At 49.2% G+C, this 19,191-nt stretch overlaps 1 protein-coding gene across 2 annotated transcripts in view; it reads left to right on the top strand.

The window, feature by feature from the left end:
* LOC119441469 (transcription termination factor 2) overlaps nt 1-19,191 on the top strand; it is a 109,392-nt gene that overhangs the window by 26,297 nt on the left and 63,904 nt on the right. For both annotated transcript variants that reach the window (XM_037706088.2, XM_037706087.2), the window contains exons 8-10: nt 13,739-13,803; nt 17,560-17,642; nt 18,255-18,346. In XM_037706088.2, the coding sequence (XP_037562016.1) occupies nt 13,739-13,803; nt 17,560-17,642; nt 18,255-18,346 (240 nt within the window). The remainder of the gene's footprint in view (nt 1-13,738; nt 13,804-17,559; nt 17,643-18,254; nt 18,347-19,191) is intronic.

The raw sequence follows: 19,191 nt of genomic DNA, 5'->3' as shown, positions 1-19,191 counted from the left end.
CCCCCCCCTCTCTATCCTGCGCTGCTTTCCGCTTTCCTCCTTTTGCATGGGAGATAGCGTCGCCAGTTCCCCTTGCGCCCTGTTGCAAGATACGCATTTGGTGCCGCAGCACAACATTGCTCCCCCTCCCTCCCTCCCATACCCCCACGGCCTTTGGCACGACGGAGGAAGTTGCGTTTGCGCTCCGCCGTGCGTTCGCTCTCTGTGAAAGCGCGCGTGGCCTCCGAGACTGGAGGATGGTGCGAGCTCTAATCTTGGAGGCTATAGAGCGAGCCACTGGAATCCAAGCCAGTGCAAAATCTAACATGGCGTCCTCCAAGTTTGGGTAGCGTGGCTCGGAACGAGCGATTTAGTCCGGAAAATCGAACATTCGTGTCTCAATTCGTCCGAAAAATTGAGTGCGAAAATGCATGGACTCAATGGGAACCCTGACGGTGCATTTTTGAAGTCCGGAATATCCAGCAAGTCCATATTTTTGGAGTCAAGCACCCACACGCCCACTTTAGTGGCAGTTATTGATTCCGTGAACATCGTCCGCAGCTTTGTTGAGTGCAGTGTGGGTGCAGTGTGGGTGTTGAGTGCAGTATATGCTGCAACGTGAGGCAGCTGGAGAGCATGGCACTTTGGGGCGGCGAACTACTGTGCTACAGTGGCTAGAATAGGGGAAGTGTGATTACCGCCCGGTGGCTCCTATGGCAACCGCCGTTGCCGCCTTGTGATGCATCTGCCGGGGGGCGCTCGCACTCGTTTATACGTCGCGCTGAGTACCCGATACGAATTGGTCCGCAAGTTTCTCCCGCTTTTTGTTGGAAATTCTTGTGCAAAGTTATGTTTTGTGCGGTGCTGACAAGTGCTTAGGGATGAGCCGCCGTCAAAGTCACTGTTTTGTGCCTGGCTGCACGACTGGTTACAAGTCGTGCAAAAAGAAGTTGTCGCTCTTCGGGGTACCGAAAGGCGAGGAGACAAACCGAAAGGGGCAGCGCAACATACCTTGAGCTGACAAGCTACTCGAACGAAATGCTGCTGTGTGCGAACTGCATTTCGATCCGCAGTTTGTGTCGTGTCACTTTGAACACATCATCAATGGGGAACTGGTGCGCCTGGAAAGGAGCAGGCCATTTCTACAGCCGGATGCGATACCGACGATCTTTCCAAACTTTCCCAAGTACCTCTCCAAGCCAGTGCTCAAGAAAAGAAATCTGAAAGAAAGGTTGGACCCACAGTTTGCGCCTCCACAGAAAAAATCGCGAATAGACGTGGCCTCACCTGACACATCGGATGAAGCACCCACGCTTGCCGCCAACTCTGTGGATTACCAAAATGTGATCATGCCGTCCAATCAGTGGGGTAAGCACATTTTTTCTGAAAGTCCCCTTTTTGTCGCATATAGCGTCTGCCTACCGGGGCCAAACATGAGCTTGCTTCATGCTCAAAAGCTTGTGCTGTTTCGTGGCGGGGACAGCATGATCGAACGCCAAGTGTTTGTACGTGGTGTCGAGCTCTCACTTGATGAGCACTGCGATCCTGCATCCCTCCTACAGGCTGTTGACAGCATGCAGCTCTGTTCTGGCGCAGCGCAGTCGGTAGAGTTCCCTCTTGCGCGCAGCTCCAACATAACGTGGAATGAAAGCCTCTACCACATGAAGTGCAATGGGGTTGTAAGTGGCCCTGAGAAGTGCTGCATCGCCTGCAAGTACCTCAGAAGGCTACTGCTCAACCAGAGGTGTCGAGCTAGGCAGCTAAAGCGTAAGGAAAATTACGCCAGGAAGCTAAAGGCAAGGACCCAAGCTACTGTGCGCCGCCTAAGAGCCAAAGCGAAATGCTTGGACGAGGCTCTCACGCAGCAAAAACAGGCAAATCACGCGATTGAAGAAAGTACACTTAAGAAGAAGATCGACAGGCTTCCACCGAAACAGAAAGCAGCAATCATGCAGTGCCTTGAAGCTGCATGACACTTTATAGTACACGGCAACACAGTGAGTGATAAAAATTATCAATAATTGCACCATATTTTGCTTATAACATCCTAGTTTCCAAGAAATCGCGCAAACTTGAAAATATTGGGCGAGCCACGGCGAGCCAACTTTCTATGTAACATAATCATCGGTGCATGCCAATCCGCCTTTTGCATGTCCCGAGTGCGCATGCGCTGTACCCTAGCGGCGAGCGCCGAAAACGTTTTGTACGGCGTCGGCGGTTCGTGCAGCTGACGACACACGCGTATGCAGCATAGCCGTCGAGCACGCGAACTCTATTGTCGGCGCTGGGCCGGTCAACGACGCGGTATTTGCGCTGTGTTTCGGTAGAAACTTCAGCTGTTCACAGCGATATTCGGTTAACATCCGGTACATCGCAATATATGCCGACACGACACCGATGTCGGTCAGAAGTCAACCTCACGCCGGCGCCAACGCTCGGCCGGCTGTAGTTGTGATACTGTGCCAGTGGGAGACCTATATTGTCATACAAGTATATGACGAAGAAGCGACCGAACCACGCAACCGTCGACAGCGAGTGATCGTAGTGTGATAAGCTTTCGTGCCGACGACGCCGACAAAACCAGTGTGCTGATCGCCGTGCGAGCGGCCGCCGAGTGAGAACGTCGCACCGACAACGTGAATATCGCTGCAAATGCGCTCGTGTATGTATTTATTGACGCTCAAATTGAGTCGAAACGTGCTTCCGACGCTGATATGCACGATTTCCAGCCCTTTAAGGCCCTCCACATCAAGTTTGAGGCGGTGTCGATCTCGTTCAGGCAGCTTCATTAGGCCTGACACAGCCTACGATTTCGTCCGCTACCGGCGGACCTGAGATATAGGATAAGCAAGTACGACGAAGGAAACTGCTTATATAGTGTGGTACTGACCTTACCGACTTGAAGTGAACCACTCAGCATAGTACGATGCACACACAGAGTGGGAAGCGGCGACACGGCGCAGTGCTAATACCGCGGTACAGGCACCGTTCTTGAACGAAGGCTGTCGGTCGCAGTCGCCGGCGCTTCCATGAACGAAGTGCAACTACGGAGAGTGTATTTTTTGCTGCCAGATTTAGTAGTTACTGAAAACACAGTTTGCCTCTTATGCTAAACAGGCAACAAGTGATGGCCTTGTCAACAAGTGACCTTTCGATACTGCATCGTAAGCAACAACACCGCTCGTTGCCACGCGAGTACGGCGGGCATCGGCATTTTCGCGTGCCAGTGCGGCTAGGTGGTCGTTGTCGCCGTTTTCGATGTGCCCGGGCCGTTCATGCCTTCTCGTCTCAGTGTGATCGCTTCTGGTATGTGCATGAGAAGTGTTAATATTTGCTTTGAACATTTCCTCATTATTTCGTGTTTCTACTGGTTTTCTACTGTACTTGAAGCGAACAGCTAGCGGTGGCCGTACGCGTGCGGATGTAAACAAATGCGCCGTTCTTGCGTTGCATAAATACTCCGGGCACAGTGTGGCCTCTTCAAAGAGCTATGGCCACTGTGGTCAAGACTCAGCTATAGAAGCAGTTTTTATCATCCTATTAGCGTACGTTCAGTGCACGTCTAACAGTGGCAAATGCATGAACCCTGCTGCTATATACGATACAGCTAACCTCCACTGAGCGGAATCGACCCCAGGTTAAACTTGATGTGGGCAGCTGGCGAGTGCTCACGTTCGTGCATTTCAACTTCCAAAGCATGTTTGGACTTGTATTCGGTACGAATAAACATGAATAACACGAATACAAGCGTAGGCGCTGTGTCAATCGCGTTACAGTGCGATGTATTCGTCAGAGGCACATCGCACGGTGACGGGTTTTGTCGGCGAACCTGCACGAAATCCCGTCATCATATTTTGACGACTTACGGTTGTAAGTCGCACCAGAGTCATTGCCTGTCTAGGCACTCTGTCCAACAAGCGGCCACTAACACAAAACGAAAATTACGACTGACGAATGCACAAACCCATTTCAGCTTGCTTCTTGCAGCGTGTCTCTGCGTCTCGCGGGGCCCCGACGCCGTACATATTGTTTCTCGCGCAGTCCGCTAAGGTGGCGCCACAGCGCAATGCAAAAGGCGGATTAAGGGCAGGTACAGATGTTTAAGTGCAATCCAATTGTATATTTCTTTAACGAGCAACTCGGGGACTAAATTCATCTTTGCAAGCAAGAACAGTTGTTTTCGTTCAAGCGTGCGTTTATACAGTAAAACCTCGGTGATACGAATCTCGCGGGTTCGCGTGAAATATTCGTATCACCCAAAATTCGTATCATCAGCACATACACAATATCAAGAAAAATGAAATTTTTACCAGAAAAGATTTCTGATAGTGGAATCCCATTAATACCTACCGCGCTGCTACGTCGCGTTTTTGCGGTCCCGACCTAAATCCCATTCACTTCCATGTATAGTTGAATCTCGATTATTCGAACTCGATGGGGCCCAAAAATTTTTTCAAATTAAAAGAAGGCCTTATTTTTGCAATATTCGTGCACCATAGCACGATGCATGAACGGTGCGATTCCTGAAATATCGCGGCGCGCAAGCACATATCGAGCAACGGCCATGAAACTGCCCGCGCTTGCTTCGCGATAACGGCAGAAAATGAAACTTCAGGGAGCGGGCGGCGCAGGCATGGCGAGAGAGAGATTGTGGTTGTGAAGAGGAAGAGGTGACACGGCGACGGGCGTGCGCAGGGACCGTCGCAGGTGAGGGAGGAGGGCGGCAGGGAAGCGGATTTGGCCTCGGCAACTCTGACGCTTCGGTGGCTCCCCTCGCCCTTCCTCTCCACACCCTCGTAGCCCCCTCACCTACGACTGTCTCCGTGCACGTCAGCCGCTCCCGCCGGCCCGGCGCCGCTTAGCCCGCTCTCTGAAGTTTCGTTTTCTGCAGTTGAAGCGAGCGTTGGCCAAACTGGGCCTCAGCCGTTGCTTCCCTCTGCGCTGCAGCCGCAGCGTTGGCTGAGACGTCGGCACGTACATGCGTGTTCCAGCGCCACGCAGAAACGGCGACCTTGGCGTGATGCCGCGCTTCTTTTCTTTTTTTTTCTCCGCGCGGCGCTGAAGGGTCTCGCCTAAGCTTTTGCTCTATGGCGGTGTCGGAGCAATGCTGGTCGGAGGCGCCGCCATGTGATTAGGCGCGCTGCTGAGAGTATTGTCGGTGCGCGGTATGTTCGAATTAACCATCGCAAATGCTTTCGCGTTCGAATAACCGGGTGTTCCCCGTGATTCGCCAATCTATAATGTACCAGCACGTTACGTTGCATTCGAATATGGCGGTCACGTAAATTTTGCGGTGCAGCCAGCTGTACATTGCAACAAGCGACCGGCACGTTGCAGATACGACACACCTGCACGGACCTTATCGTCAAAATGATCTGCGATGTTGACAAAGTGCGCCTAGTGCCAGTAGCTTCGTATGTGCTGTGCCTTCGACGTTTAGTTCGCATTGAAGCTAGAGACAGCGCAAAGGTCAATTCGCTCGCTGCTGCTGCTGCGTTTCCGTTGCTTCACCTTTTGGGCGAAACTGCGGCTTTTTTTTTTCATTTTTTTCGCGGTCCCTTGAAAAACGTATCAATGAGACGTTTTCTTCTTGTCCAAATCGTCAACGATTGCCTTCTGAAAGGCATATAAGTGCGCACACGTGATCTTGGGAATGTTTTCGCAGACCACTGAACGCCTGAGCACGTCGAGTGCAGGGAGCGTTTTGACCGTCGGGGTTGCGCCTCGGTCGTCGTTGCAGCAGCGGTCCTCGTCTACTTTCTCGCTAAGCATTGGCTAGGCTGTGATGTCCAGTCTGCTCGATGTGGCGACCAATGAGAGATTGCGCAGCCGCGTGACGTAGTCGGTTGCTTGGCGACAAGCTGGCCCAGATCCCGCTGTGCCGGCTTGTCTGTGCCGGTTGCCCCGCTGGTTCGGCCGCCGCCGCCGTTGCTCACGCGTTCGTATGATCCGTAGTGCAACACGTTCGGAACAGCCGTTTTTTTTTTTATTGTGAGCAATGTATTTCGGCCGGGGAATGTTACGAATTCGTATCATACCGAAATTCGTACCAGCCGGGTTCGTAGCACCGGGGTTTTACTGTAGACAGTAATTTGCACGTAAAATAAGACCGCAGTTAAGCAAAACTCAAGGCGTGTCTGCGCGGCCTCCGAGGTAAACATGGCAAGACGGCCCAGATCTCGCAAGCAAAAGACGTGTTATACACAAATTTATAGGGCGCATATGTCGCTACAATGTTGCTGCGATCTTTGCGAACACGAGCGGCTGAGCAAGATGTATCATTCGAGGTAAAGAAGAGCAAGATCTACCATTCGAGGTAAATAAAATGAAATTCGCATGGCGAATCGGGGCGGTTATCCGGCTAGTCGATCGTTGGGCCTGGTCGGGTGACGTGAATGCAAGCGTGAGCGCCGCCTTGTGGCTGCATCTGAAACGCTCACACGAGCAGCGGGGCCTTCGTCACACTTCCCTCTTCTAGCCACTGTAACTGTGCCAAGTAATCCCGCATCAGTGTTTACTACGAGTAATCTTTCTCGGACATGGAAAATAAAGGTGATTTCTTTTTTCGGCAAGTTCTTGCTTGTTTTCTTTTTTAAAATTAATTTCGGTTAATTCGAAAATCCGCTTAATTCGAAGAATTTTCATCGTCTGGCGACCTTCGAATTATCGAGGTTTTACTGTATGTCTGATTTTATAGCCAATTGAATTTTATTTATTTATTTCAATATAGTACTGCAGACTTTCTCGGTCCAAGCAGGAGTGACACACATGTGAGGGCCCTTTATGAGGCAATTACCCCGTCAGAAATTGCACCATATAAAATATTTTTAAAAACAAAATTCAAAAATGTGCTTGTATTGATCTGTACTATCTTCATTCAGCTATGTACTGCAAAAAGAATTATGGTTGTATCGCCAACTGTTGTTGAGATATTGTATTTACGGATTCAATGAGAGGCCAGAATTGCCATTTTGAGAAAAGGGTGAAAAAAAATAGTATGTACATTCCCTCACAAGCCACTAATAAGCTCCAGGGGCATAGTCACTTTGTTCACTGCTACCTTTATGACGCTTCCTTCAATTTATGCTGCGCATTGTCTGCAGATGTGCGCTTGCGTGCGGAGTCTGCAGGCATGACCAATCGCTGCTGCTCCTTCTCCCTCATGCTTTTGATGCTTTGCTGGCCAGGATTCATCCTTAGCTCTTGTAGGATTCCAGCTGAGATTCTTTCAGGGCTTGTAACTGTTTCTGCCACGGTTGCCACTATGCTGAAGAGAGATGCATGCCTCTTTCTTGGTGCGAGTTCCCATATAAGTGAGTGCAAGCTATCATTAATTTTTTTGAGTCTTGCTGTGCACACTCCACTCATGAAGGTTTTTCTCAGATAGGCGATCATAGATAGGCAGCAGAGCGTTGGCCATATGCTGAGAAAGGTTATAACGATGTTTTGGCGCTGGCTCTCCTTTAGCTTTTGCAGCATTCTGCCGGCACCAGGAATCGGTACCAGTGGTACAAAGGCTGTGATTGGACTTACTATCATTCAATGTTACATGTTGATATGTCAGCATCACAGCCTTCTGCATTGTGTCAACGTCACCATTTCGTGACTTGAGGAGAGCCCAGCTATAGTACGAGCTGAGTTTGTTGACAAGGTGGTGACTAATATGTCAGCATCATAGCATCACAGCCAGAAAAGGAAGTTGCAACCCTTGTATTCTGCAAGCAGATTGCACAGGCCTGTCCCCATGCGCTTCTGCACATGATTAATGCAGTCCTCTTTCTGAATATTTATGCAGTAAAAGCTTGTTAATTCAGATTTCACGGGACCGAAAAGAAATGTCCGAATTAACCGAATGTCGAATTATCAAGGGTATCAAGAAAACAAACAAATGCTTACTACGTCAACATGCTCTTATTTACAGTATGACACATCAAATTCTGTTTCTATTTTGCACAAACGCAATGCGGAAGCTGCATTTCTCGTCGTCTCGTGACTGATTAGAGTTCGCAGCGGCGAGGGTCTCGCAACTTCACAGCACGGCCGCGGCGCATGTCTTCATCTAAGACGCGCTTTGCACTAGCGCACGCACATAACGATTATTTTTTCGCCAATGTCACCGGGTCGCCGCCCATCGCGATGTCGACGGTGCTTTTCATCCTCAACATCTTTGCACTGAGTAAAAACGAAACTATTGTTTGCCGCAACCGCGGCCGCTGTCAACGCGATCATGCACGGCGACCTTGCGGTTCTGAAGGTGCGCGGCTGATGCACGCACCCACTCAAAACGAAACTACCGTTTGCTGCAACTGCGGACGAAACCGCAGTCGTTATCGGCGCAATCATGGATGGCAACTACTCGGTTGTGAAGGCACGCGGCCGACGCACGTACCGAGTCAAAACGAAATAACTTTTTGCCGCAACCACTACGGACGAAACCGCGGCCGCTATCAACGTGATCACGGATGGCAACTACGCAGTTTTGAAGGCATGCGGCCAACACGGTGGTATGCGCGCCAGCAAGCGCAAGAATAAAAGCTTCAAAGGCTCAAATAGGCACGAAGCGTTCTGGCGTTGCTGTCATTCCCGTACGATTTCCACTGATGGCTATGGCGATGCGAATTCTGTCGCTTCGTTTCGGTGGACGCTAACGCTGTTATGGCTCATTTGCGTCGCACATTTGCGGTGCTCCGCGCTCGCCGAGCTCCGAGAGTTGTCCCAATTAACCAATCTGCGGCCAGATACGTCTGAATTAACGAGTTTCATTGCATTAAATAATGCGTATGCCTGCCTAAGACCACAGGACGTGTCCAATTAACCAATTTTCTGAATTAACGAGTGTCGAATCAATGAGCTTTTACTATACCCATAGATTTCAGCCTCTTTTAGGGTGAGGAAGGTCCTGCTGTCATCTGACAAAACAGTCGTATCTCTGAGCTGGTGCTTCTCTGATGACCTTCTAAACAAGTTAAGGCCAGCCTTAACCTCCATTTCACCAGTCTTCTTGTCAGCATTTTTTTGGCAAACGTGACTGGCCTTCCATTCTTCATAGCGGGGGTCATCAGCTTATGGTCTGCACTCGCAACCAGCACAAAAGTTGCTGAGTTGAACTTACTCTTAGACAAGCTCTGAAAAAAGTTCAATAACCACGCTGACTCAGTTCATGAAAGACGAAGCCATTTTTTTCCAAAAACAAATTTAATATTCATTGCGAGAAAAAAAAGAAGAGAACACTAAACAGCACACAGAAAGTGCATAAAAGAAAAGTACAACTAGCCACTTTAGTCCACGCGAGAAGTTCAAACGACTCTCGGTTCCGACGAATAAAGAAAAACTCAATCATCGAAACTTTTATTTACTTGGGCAGTGCTGTTGACAGCATGCACTGGCTCTAGCGTTGACAGCGGTAGTGGTGCGGCGGGCAGTGGCATATGAGGGGTGCGGCCAGCCTTGGACGTCCGAGTCCAAGGCTGTCGGAGTTGAAGGCTGACCAAGTGTGACCGCTACAGCTGAGCGGCGCACATACTGGTGCCTTGGCTCGCGGTTCCACCCTGGCGCCTCTCACCAGCGTCGCTCCAGGCCTCTGGTCACCCTCAGGTGACCTCTGCTCTCCGCACGGCGGCTCAGGAACAGCACCAGGAACAGGAACGCCAACAGCAGCAGGTGCAGCAGGAATAGCCAAGCCCTACGCTCGGCGGATCTCTCCAGGGACAGCCAGGGTCATCCTGGTTCTGTCGAGGCTCTCGGGTTCGGGTCTGAACCCCGACGACACCGACCTCGACACCAGCGCTCTTCTAACCCCCGTCTCCGAGCGATCTCTTCATCGAGCGTTCCAGTCTGTCCTTCTCTCTGCTCGTTTCTCGTACCTGTGGTTTTGTGCCCACCGCTGATTGGTCGATCCTATTTCTCGCTCGTCCGGTCACTCGTGCCACCGCCCGCCAACATCATCTTCTTTGTTGGCAGCTCGATGGTGTTTGGAGCAGCCGCTCCTAGACTTTTTTGTTGCTCTCCACTCACTCATGACACTCGCCCACCTGAAGGGGTTCATTCCCGATGCTTCTCTATCTCTTAGCAACCCTCCTGATGTTCTTGATCAATGATTTCTTTGTCTTCTTGCCATGCTTGTGTTGGCACACAAACTTTCGTGTTGACATTGCCACACATTTTTCGTGTCCGATGACACGACAAGATTGCACCCACGGCCCGGCCCGCATGTCTCTGGCTGAAGCGCGTAGCAGGTGATGCTCTCAGCCAATCGCATAGCCACTTTTCGTCACGTGCTGTCGGCAACCAATAGCCACAGGCCTCTTATCATTTTTTGTGCCATTTTTCTACCGATTCCAGTGACTAGAAAGAAGCACCGTCGCGCGAAATTTGAACACAAAGGGCTGATCTTTCAAATGATACCAACATGGCAGCGAGCGTGGCTGTTGCTTGAAAGCTGTCCGTTGATGAAAGTGCACCGTTTTAGGTTCTGCACCTACAGAAATTGATGCACCTTTCATGCAAAAAATTTATATTATGGTGGTAACATATGCGTTTCAGATATGAAACCTGTCAGATTGGGAGAATAATGAATGTACATTCCGAAAATAGCATTAAAAAAATTGATTTGCTCCTTATTTTCAGCGCCGAAGACCTGTGTCTCCATTCAGCTCAATTCAGTCTTATTTGACCTTGTGGGGTCTCACACGGGCTCTTGGGACAAAGGAACGACAACACAGTAGTGTAAACAAACAAAGGGGCATTTATTGCACCTTTCATACACTAATGCATGCTAGCCGAATTACTATGCATAGAACATTCATATGGGCACGCGACAAGTCAAGGAAGTCCAACTTACTGTGACCGGATAGCGAGCGAACATCATCGCCTAGTCATTCACGTGTACGGTCATGTGAACGGTGGCGCATTCGCACGATCTGTGTTCGTCCATACCAGTACCCTGCTCCCAGCCTCGTGAGACGGTCTCGCGAAGCGTGGACCGGCGCACACGCGGGACGTCTGCATCAAATCTCGATCCCAACCTGAAGAGGAAGCGCCTTCGACCCTTTTCTCCGAAGTCACCCCGCCATTCAGTGGCGTTAGCATCGCGATACTCGTGCCATCTCGCAATGCTCCGCAACTACTATGACCGCCGCCGGCGCTTAGCCACACGGAGAAGCCGGAATACAGGAGACGCGAGCTATGCAGAGGAAAACAACATCGGGGACGCGTGAGAGTCGCGCATCCCTACGTCCCCCCAACCTCAAATCACTACACATACTCCGGCGAAACATGTCACACGGTCTGTCAACGCGCGCGTCGCGAACAAAAGTTAGTACGTGCGACAGTGGCCGCGCCGAGGAAATGTCTACAAGTTATCCACAACATGCGAGCCGACATTGTCTCTGGGGTTCACTGTTGGCGTTCGTTGGTCACAGCACCACCTCTGCAGATTTGATGGCACGACTCCAGCCCAGGACTCCGGAAACGGCGACTCAGAAGTCGGCACGAGCAAGCGTCGCTTGCTCCGACGCGCCCTGCTGGCTAGAGCCGCAGTAGCCATTGGTGACTGCCGGCTCTTTTCCCAGCCGCTGAGGGTTGCGAGCCGGACATAGGCGGCCCCCGAAGTCGCTGCGCCGTACGATGTGCAGGTGACAGCAAACCAGGGGTGACTCCGCTCACGCTGCGTACACTCAACGCACTCAACAAACACTAAAGTAGTGCAAGGGAGAGGAATTCGGCATACGCATCGCCCATGTGGTACGATATTCAATTCGGCGAGCAAAATTTCGGGCGGCGTTTCGGATGCTATAGGTTCACGTGAACAAAGCTTACTTTCTTGAGTCGAACGAGTAATTTCAATTCGTGCAAGGCGAACTAATGAGGGAAGCAATGTGCGACACCTCAACACCGCGGTCCACCAGGTTGTGTCCCTCAATGTGCGACAGGCGGCTTTGTAAAGCCTTAGGCCTAATGCATCGCTACTTTGACAACAACCGGCATCAAAAAAAAAAACATCACCCAAAATGGGCACAACAGGCAGCCGCGAGGAGTCGCTAGCTCTGTGAGGTGGTCCTACCCCGCTCGGTGCACACAGCATCCGAGTTGACGGTGCCCACCGTCCCAGACGGTGTCGGAGCGCCCGGTGCCAGGCTGCAATTCCAGTCAGCTCGTAGCGGCACCCGTGGCCCACGGCCACCCGGCTCCCTGAGCCGCGACTTCCGAAGTCAAAGAGATAGAAGAAGCTATTTATATAAGAAATTATATAAGAAACTCACTCGCTTCAGGCTTGCCAATGCTCCGCGGGCGCTGGGCCTCGCTCTCCTAGGATACAGACCACGTGGCTCTCGTACCGACGAGTGTACTTCAACAAAACACTCGCGAAAAGGCTTAGCATGTTGAAAAATTCAAACACGCTACAGCAACTGTCGCCTCGCTCAAGAAAGCATGCCGCCGACACTAGCTATCAAAATCCACGCTAGGACTACGCTTCGGTTCAAACAAAGGTTGTCTCGAACCGAGCAAAACATAAAATTATCGTTCGATGCCCCAAGAGCCCCACGTTGGGCGCCAGATGTGGGGTCTCACACGGGCTCTTGGGACAAAGGAACACACAGTAGTGTTCCTTTGTGTGTTTGTTTACACAGTAGTGTAAACAAACACAAGTCTGCCGCTATGGTGTGCCTCATAATCGGACCGTAGTTATGGCATGTAAAATCCTAAAATTGAAAATTGTTTCGCTGAAAACACCTTTATTTGCAATCTATAGGGGTAGTTCAGAAATTACCATTGCTTTGGCGATACTCTCCTGGATCGGCCCACTTTGCTACGACACTCTCTCTCCCTGACAATCACGGCAGAGCGACGACTGCATGACTATGATGGAATGACGTCGATGGAACAACGAAGGTGGTATTATGACAACGGCATGATGACAATGATGTGGTGATTCCGAAATGAGCACGATGGTATAACAATGACAGCGTGACATTGATGGCATGATGTTAATGGCATGACGACGATGGTGTTGTGAGAATCGGGTGATGATGATGGAACGACCATAACAGCATCACGATGATGGTACGACAATGAACGCATGACGATGACTGTATGATGCTGATAGCATGACAACAGCAGCATAATCACGATTTAATGACAACAGCACAGTTACATTTGAATGACCGAGAACAAATGACTTCGATGGAACGATGAAGGCGGTGCAACGATGATGACATGACAACAATTGATGATGTTTCTGAAATGATGCCGATAATACAACAGTGTGACAATGATGGCACGGCGACAATGGGATGAGGACGGCTGTACGATGATGGTGGAACGATGACAGCGTATCGAGATTCGGATGACTAAGCTGGAATAAAGACAATGGAACAACCACGATGGCATCACGACTATGGGCACATACCCAGTGGCTCAAGCTAGCAGCCAACTTGGGTCACTGGCTTGATAGATAGACTCAAAGTGCCTGATGTAGGCAAAGAATGCCAATCGCACTAAAAAGCAACCTGTACTGCACAGCTCGTCATTGCAACGAGTTACCTATTGTACAAAGATTATATTTAAATGCTCTTGATAATGCCTTCGGTGTTCGATCATAAAGGGGCCTGTGGTATCCTTGAGAAACAGACTTGGCAGTTAAAGCTTGCTTTTTTCAGGGCACTGAAATGATATGACCCTTTGCAACGTTCTGTAGCAGTCAAATAGATGGCAGTCTTAAGTTCTTCCGCCAGCTTGAACCGTAACTGCACGTACGCAGGTTCCTGCAGTGCCGCCCGTTTGACGACGATGCATTTTGGAAGCAGTGGATCAAGGAGAATCATGGTGAGGCACACTTTGATGATGATGCCAGATTCATGAAATTGCTGATATGGCCACTGATAAGGTGCTGTCTCAGCTGCTGGGGGTCAACACACTTATCAGGAATTCCCAGTGGCCAGATGTGTTTTTGGTAGTTTATCAATTTTACTGGGACGGCTCTGGCATTTGTGTTTAAAAGCTTAGTGCTGCTTAAGTAACAACTTGATGAGGGCTAGTTGGTTCATAGTTGAGCGAAGGTATGAAGTAACAGCACGTAATGAACAGCGCTTGTCCTGTGGTCTTCGTTCCTTTCTCGTCTTTGTTCATTACGCGCTGTTACTTCATACTTTGCTCAACATAGTGCTGCACTACACCAAGCCTCATTGATCTCTCTTTTAAGAATGTTTATGTTGAGCTAATCATTGCTGCTGGCATGCAGCATGAACCTTGCCTTTAGTACCTCACTTAATGGAAAAGGAAAGCGAGAGAAAGCCTTAGTTTGGACACTTCTGATAGAAATGGCGCACTTATTTTGTTTTTCAGGACTGTAATGTATAGGAAAAGCGTGTTTGTTGTTCAACATGCCATCTGTAGTCAAAACTGATTCATGTTTCAAATGTAAAAAAAAAAACTATTTTGTTGTAGGTGGCTGGGCTGCTCAACTATTGCTGTTTCTGGTCTGCTTCTGTCATGTGGTGCTAAGGGCCTGGTCATGCGACTTACTGTTGCCTTTTGCCTTGGCACCATGACAGTGATGTATTGTCAAATAGACAAAAAAATATACAAAAAACAAGTCAGATTGGCTTCGGCAAGCCAACAGCTGTAGTATCTGCTGCCTTGACAAAGACAAGTGTCATTGCTTGTCACTTGACAGGGACAGCTCCTCTTGTTAAAGTGAAGCTGAAGAGAACAATTATTTCAGCTGTGTTAAGTGCTAGTAAATTACCATTCTACAATACTAAAAAAGCTACTCTTACTGCGAAAATTGACTGCTTACGCCAGAAAAGAATTCAAAATGAACGATGGGCAGTGACATGCCGCCTTGTAATTTCCACACCAGTTCGCTGTGATGCTGTCTGCTCGGGCCTAGTTAAATTTTTTATTGATAAAAATGGATTACATCGCATTCAAGAGAGCCAAAGACTGATCTTTGGAATTTTCAAGAACGTTTGCTGAACCACAACAGTCGAAATGCAAAAAAAAAAAGAAAAATGCTTTTCAATCCGTTTCGTCACACTGACGTGCCAGCCATAGGGTTTCAGCCCGAAATTAAAAAAAAATAGCTGTGACGGTCGTACTAATTAACCTACTACTGCAATATCAACGGTAGTAGAGTTCTTCAAGAACACATAATCAATCTAAACTGATTCATATTTTCTCTTTAGTGCCCCCTTAACACATCAGGGGCTGAAGTGCTGTGCCAAATCACCCAGACTGCGCTAGATTGCTCCAAAGCATAAGCTTCAAAATAAGTTTCCTAATTTAAAAGCAGGCTGCGCGGCTTCAACGATGTAAGGGCATAGCTGTGTGGTGGCTAGCATTTAGTGTATAAATCCAATGCAGTTTAATCTGTCTTAGCTGTCATGTTGTCACCTTCTACTCGCTTGGGAGGAGGAGAGTTGCGTACATGCGCTACTCTCGATGGAGGAGAGACACAACTGGCAGCACAGCAAACAAGGATTTAATATGTGCAGGGACGCTAAAGGCACAAGGCACACAACACTAAAACCATAACTCAGCCAAAAATACTCACTCACTAGAAAATACAAAGCTCTGACTAAATACAAAACTATCAAAAAATGCTCACGTAAACAAGGAACGACTAACACTCTATCTTGGTTTCGGAGCCTAGCTCCGCCTTAAAGTCTCTACGTCAGTCTTAGCCCTTATTCTTCAGTCTGGTCACCGTGGCCCCGGCCTAACAGCGTCGCAAAGCAGAAACGTGGGCTCTTACCGACCATCGACTTGAAGTTCTTGTTGGGTCCGTGTCGTGCGCGTCCCAAGCGTTGCGGGTGCCGTAAGTGCCAACGCCTCGCGGTTCCGTCGACCTGACCGAGTACGTGGCTGGTGCCCCGGTAGCCGCTGCTAACGTGTCACTCGCCGGGTTAGGCTTCGAGAAGCGTTCTTCGCCTTACGTCGATCGGCATGGCGGCCCGGTGTCACAGTGATTATCGGTTGAACGGGCTTGGCCGAGGAAGAGGGATTCTCGAGAAGAAGACCGCAACCACCGTGAGCAGCAGCAGCCGGTCCCAGGAGCTTCGCCCAGACGTCTCCGAGGACTACAGCTACGCCTGGGCCTTGCCAGCGTCACGAGCTTCGTGGCCGGGTCCTCCGCTCTCCCGTCATCAGAGCATGGCTGACGAAGCGACCTTCCAACTCAAGAGCCACGTCGATAATACCGCTTCGATGCTTCTCCCTCGCGGATTACACCTCGGCTCGCGTGCCTCGAGCTCTCGCGCCTTTCGGAACGCTCCGCAAACTTCGTCGTCTTTTTCGTATACAGCCGGCGACCTCTTACATGTGACATATGTCTGCAAAAAGTAATTTTCTTTTCGTGAATTCTAACTGGGCTTTTGGAAGAGCAGAAGCAAATGTTTTTATTTTATTGACTTTTATTGGTAGTAAGGTCTCATTAATTTGGATTGCACGGGAAGGGAAAGAAATGTCCACATCTGAATATCGAGTTAACGAACTGATCAAGCCAACAAATGCAATAGCATGTCCTTATTTAGCAAAATATCTACTGTCTTCATCTTTCTACTTCATCGATTGTGGGCACGAACTGCAATTTTCACTACGGAGAATCAAGCACTAGTAGTGGCTAGGCCCTTGTGGCATCTTTTGCAATGCAGTAGCAGCAGTGTGACAAGTGCATCTACATACTACAGATGTACTATTCACTGAGTGCACATCCCTCGATTATTTTGTTGTCATCGAGGCTGCTGGCAACTAACCATCCATCGCGATGTAGAGGCAAGCGTGCGATATGGACCACAGTGGAAGTGTCTTTTATCTTCTACAGCTTCCACTGTGTCTGTCACATGCACACCCTACACTGAATTAGAACATCGCCGCTTGCTGCAACTGCTGTCGCAAACACGTCGACGAATCTGTGCTCACAACGATGGCAACCACGGAAATGTGCAGCGAGATGGCCAATGTGGCATCGTCCACAGTGCACAATGTGGAAAAAAGGAAAAAGAAGCAGAGTATTTCAGAATAGCTTGCCACAATGGTTCACATTATAGATTTTTTAATTTCCAATAGACCATTGTATCGGTGCATGCTCCCCAGCCCTACAGTAATGTCCTAAACTTGTTATGCACAGCACAAATGCCTTTACTATTTGAAAAATGTCAGTCTGAACCATTGTGTCGCTTGCAAACTCGTAAGCGGGAGCAGTGCTTTTCAAACACGACCCAGTGTGTTGTCTCCTATTGAGAAGGCCAGAAGGCTAGCGACAGGTGACATTGTCACATATTTAAATATTGCAGTGGCAATGTGGTGATGTTGTATAGCATTGAGTTATGTAGGCAGTTTACACTAATGTTCAAAAAGTGTCAAGGTGTCCTTGACACTTGTGTGCACTGAAGCATAACGTGCAAGAAAGGCAACAGGCAGCATTGTAGGCATAGGAGGTAGACAAGCTTGTGTTGTCTTCCACTTTCTAGCTTTCAATGTCTCGTTTGCAATATTTAGACATGCGACTCGTAGACTGTCCCAAGTGCACAACCAATTCGTGCCGCAGTGCTCCATTCCCTTTGCCCCTTTGACTTGCAGGACCAGAGGCACTGGCTATGGTGATGAAATGTGTCCTGCTTCGCCGAACCAAGGAGCAGATGGGAAAGGATGGCAAGCCGCTGGTGAGCAAAGCTTACATTGCGCACAGCCCTTATCTCCTGCTTCTGCTTCCTTTTCTTTTTTGCATGCGGCCCTCCTCTATTGCAGTTTTCTTGGCCGGTAGCCTTTCCTGATGTGTTTATAACTTGCATCGGTTTGCAGTTCGTCAAAATTTTCCAGTGGTGTCACTCCAGTAAAGCTTTCGCTTTTCTTATATTTTTTGGAAATGCAGAAGCTTGTGTTGGAGTACTTTAGCAAGTCTGCTGTTGAAGCCCCCTCTTAGTCATAAGAGAGGCTGGGTCAGCTCATAGACAGGGGCATGTGGTGCGTGTAAGTTTGCGTTACATCTTTGCTTAATTCGCTGACCTACACCAGTAAGAGGCGCACTCAGCATCCTTCGTGACGTCACAACGTGCAAGTGCAATGGCTTCAACATGAAGTTTTTTTTATCCTACAAGTAATCGAGCTTCATCTCTCTGTCTCTTTTTTCCATACGACTAAAAAGATCGAGTTTATGAGAGACACTTTACCAGCCCAGGATGATTTGCTGCTGCTCTTCAGCATAATCTTGAGCTGGGTGTGAGTGGAGGAGTTTGCTTACCAGGCGTGTGTATTTCCCCTGGACTAATTTGCAGGTACCGCTGCCCAAAAAAAGCATCGTCCTGCACAAGCTTTCCCTCGAGGGAACCGAAGCCAAGGTGTACAAGGAACTGGACGAGTGGTCTAGGTACTACTGTTGCCCTCTTTTCCAAGTGTTTCTTTGGCGTTGCTTTGCATGGAATATTCACTACCATTCACTGCTGCAGTTTTGTATTAGTAGAAGCCATGCCGCTTGACCGTGATGCCAGCTTGAGAAACACTGATTTCATCTGTAGATGCCAGCAGATGCCAACTGACCTTGCGATTTTGCTACACAAACAACCACATGCACACACACACAGTTGCATAACACATGCATGCATATACACACAAATGGACACAGAGCGAGTCATTTATTCGTGTAAACCTGGTGTCGCCATCAGCAACATCTGCAGTGGGAAAAGTTACTTTTATTGCAATAGCAATCTGCCTTTTGCATTGCGCTGTGGCGCCACCTTAGCGGGCTCCACGAAAAACAAAATATACGGCGTCAGGGCGCCACGGGACGCGCAGGCACGCTGCAAGAAGCGAGCTGAAATGATGTTGCGCATTTGTCAGGCGTTATAATTTTCGTTTTGTGTGACTGGCCACTTCTTGGACAGGACGCCTAGGCCGGCAATGACTCTGGTGCGACTTACAACCGCAAGTCGTCGAAATATGATGACGGGATTGCGTGCAGCTACGCCGACAAAACCAGACACCGTGCGATGTGCCTCTGAACGAATACATCGCATTGTAACGTGATTGAGACAGCGCCTACGCTTGTATTCCTGTTATTCATATGTATGCGTACCGAATATGAGTCCAAACATGCTTCGGAAGTTCAAATGCACGAACGTGAGCACTCGCCAACCGTCCACATCAAGTTTAAGCTGGGGTTGATTCCGCTCAGCGGAGGTTAGCCGTATCGTATAGCAGCCGAGTTCATGCATT

This window comes from Dermacentor silvarum, chromosome 2 (assembly GCF_013339745.2).
Source record: "Dermacentor silvarum isolate Dsil-2018 chromosome 2, BIME_Dsil_1.4, whole genome shotgun sequence".
Lineage (NCBI taxonomy): Eukaryota > Metazoa > Arthropoda > Arachnida > Ixodida > Ixodidae > Dermacentor > Dermacentor silvarum.
Note: the sequence above shows the minus strand (reverse complement) of the source record. Positions and strands in the feature narration are given on the sequence as shown.